Below are 2,553 nucleotides of genomic sequence, written 5' to 3' on the forward strand. Positions count from 1 at the left end.
CCCTCCCTGTAACTCCCTCTGTCCCCAGGCAATGACTGATCCCTGCTTTCTGTCACTAGATTAAGACTAGTGTGCCTTTTACTTTAGTTTAAATTACCTTATAATTTTACGTGAACATAATCATGCCTGGCTTCTTTCACGCAGCAGCATTAATTTAGATTCATTCATAGTGTTGCGTGTACGAGTAGTTCATCCTTTTTTAGTACTGAGTTGTATTTCTTTGTATGGATATGTTATATCTCATTCGTCTGTTAATACATGTGGAGTAGTTTTCAATTTGGGGCTATTACATTCACGTACAAGTCTTTGGACATAGGCTTTTATTTCTCTTGGGTAAATACTTTGAAGTGGAATGGTGGATCATATGGTAGGCTTATGGTTTTTTAGCTTTTTAAGAAACCTCCAAATGTTTGAGGGATGAATATCCCAATTACCCAGATTTGATCATTACACATTGTATGCTGGTATCAAAATATCACAAGTACCCTATAAATAAGTATAGCTACTGCATATCCCCCAAAATAAAATATTTTAGAAAGGAACTTCCAAGCTGTTTTCCAAAGTAGTTGTACCATTTTACATTTGCACCAGCGGTGGAAGGGAGTTCCAGTTGCTCCACATCCTTGCCAACACATGGCATGATCAGGCTTTTTAATTTTAGCCATTCCAATAAGTATGTAGTCCTATCTCATAGTTTTAATTTGTGCTTCTCTAATGACCAACGTTCTCAAGCATCTTTTCATATGCTTGTTGCCTTCATATCTTTCTGGGTAGTGTCTGTTCAAATCATATCTCTTTTTTAAAAGATTGAATTGTTAATATTGAGTTTTCAGAGTTCTAGAAAAAGGTCTATTATCAGATATACGCTTTGCAAATATTTTCTCCCAGTTAGTGCTTGCCTTTTTATTCCTTTAACAGTGTCTTTCAAAGACCAGAAACTTAAATTTTGCTGCGGTCTGATTTTTTTTTTTTTTTTTAATGAAGTGCTTTTTTGTGTAGTATCTGAGAAATCATTGTCTATCCCAAAAAGTCACAAAGATTTTCTCCTGTTTTCTTCTAGAAGTTTTAGAGTTTTAAGTTTCACTTCAGTTTGTTTTTGTATAGGGTGCAATGTGTAGTTTGAAGATTATCTTTTTTACATACCCAGTTGTTACATCACCATTTGTTGAAAAGACTGTCCTTGTTCCACTAGGTTGTCTTTGGACCTTTGTTGAAGCCAGTTGTCCATATTCTGGACTCTCTTAGGGTCCATTGATCCGTTTGTCAGTCCTCGTGCCATTATCATACTGCCTTGATTACTGTAGCTCCCTTGCTTTTAGAAATATAATTAATATCAAAGTAATTCATGTATGATTAATATTACTTTTAAGGCAGGAGGGCCACCCACTTCTGTCACCCAGATGGAGCTTACCTCCACAGCCTCATTCTCTCCCGCTGCCAGCCTGAGCTTTTCTCCAAGGCCTTCTCTTGCAGAGGAGGCTATGATGTCCAGCTGGCCCTTTTTTGGGACTTTCATCAAACACTGAAGAGCAAGTGTGGCCACTTCCCTAATCTGTGGGCACTCAGTGGCTTTGCAGGAGAAGGAGAACAGCTGAATAATGACTTCCCACTCTCCCTTTTACTCCTGTTCAACCCCCAGCTCACCGTGCTCGTCCAGGGCTGGGTTTGGGGAGTATCTCCTGTGATGTAGAATAATAATGCTAATTTGTGGGTGTTTATGAAGCACTTTCAAATGGAAACCAAGCTTCACGAGGTCGGGGGGCAGGAGAATACCCCATTTTATAGACGAGACAGCTGAGTGTCCTAGGAAGCTCATGAGCTGCCCAGTGTCTCCCAGCTAGGAGAGTAGAACCCTCCTTGACCCCAGGTCTTATGACTCCACATCCACCAGTCCTCCTTTTATACTTCAGGGACGAGTCCCAGGCTGTCCTCTCGATCTGCCTGGTAATTACTGTTTTTCAGCTGTAGGGCTTCCTTGTTCTGGGGCCCCACGGGAGGAAGGTAATTACATCCTTCGAGATGCCCTTAGTCAGCAGCTCCGGGTCAGTTCCTGTGACCAAGCCCAGCTATGACCTTTGTCTGTCCTTTCCCCTTCCCAGGCCAGTGGCTTGGAGAGTGCGATTGGATCCCTCTGTTTCTCTCTTTGGTTGGTGCTGTTGGTGGCATCTGGCCAGCCCCTCCTTCACAGAGTGCCCATGAATTCTGTGTATTCAGGCAAATGGGTGCCCTCGGTCATAAGAAGGCACAGAGGGAAAGCTTGCAAATGTCTCACTGCCAGCCCTGCCCAGCTATTAGAAAAATTATGGCACTGACTGGCAGGGTCCTAGGGTGGGCCTCCTTGAAGAAAGAGCAGCCCTGCCTCTTAATGGGGTACCTGTGACTCATGAGCATCCATCTCATCGGCTCCCCGCTTCTATCCCTGCTACCCACAGTCGGTTGGTCACATGTAGCCAGAGTTCCACAGGGCCTGTCTCTTTCACACATATGCACAGCCCATTTGCACATCTCAGAGGCTACATACTGCTTTTAGAACACAGAAGAACCCTTTATCAT

At 43.0% G+C, this 2,553-nt stretch overlaps 1 protein-coding gene across 4 annotated transcripts in view; it reads left to right on the forward strand.

The window, feature by feature from the left end:
- Nucleotides 1-2,553, forward strand: part of SMAD3 (SMAD family member 3) — a 140,229-nt gene that overhangs the window by 96,509 nt on the left and 41,167 nt on the right. Inside the window, exon 4 of one of the 4 annotated variants that reach the window (XM_011968537.1) lies at nt 647-673. The exons of the other annotated variants lie outside the window; for them this stretch is intronic. Coding sequence (XP_011823927.1) covers nt 647-673 — 27 coding nt within the window. The remainder of the gene's footprint in view (nt 1-646; nt 674-2,553) is intronic. 4 annotated transcript variants of the gene reach the window in all.

The sequence above is a fragment of the Mandrillus leucophaeus genome, unplaced genomic scaffold, assembly GCF_000951045.1.
Source record: "Mandrillus leucophaeus isolate KB7577 unplaced genomic scaffold, Mleu.le_1.0 Scaffold12, whole genome shotgun sequence".
Lineage (NCBI taxonomy): Eukaryota > Metazoa > Chordata > Mammalia > Primates > Cercopithecidae > Mandrillus > Mandrillus leucophaeus.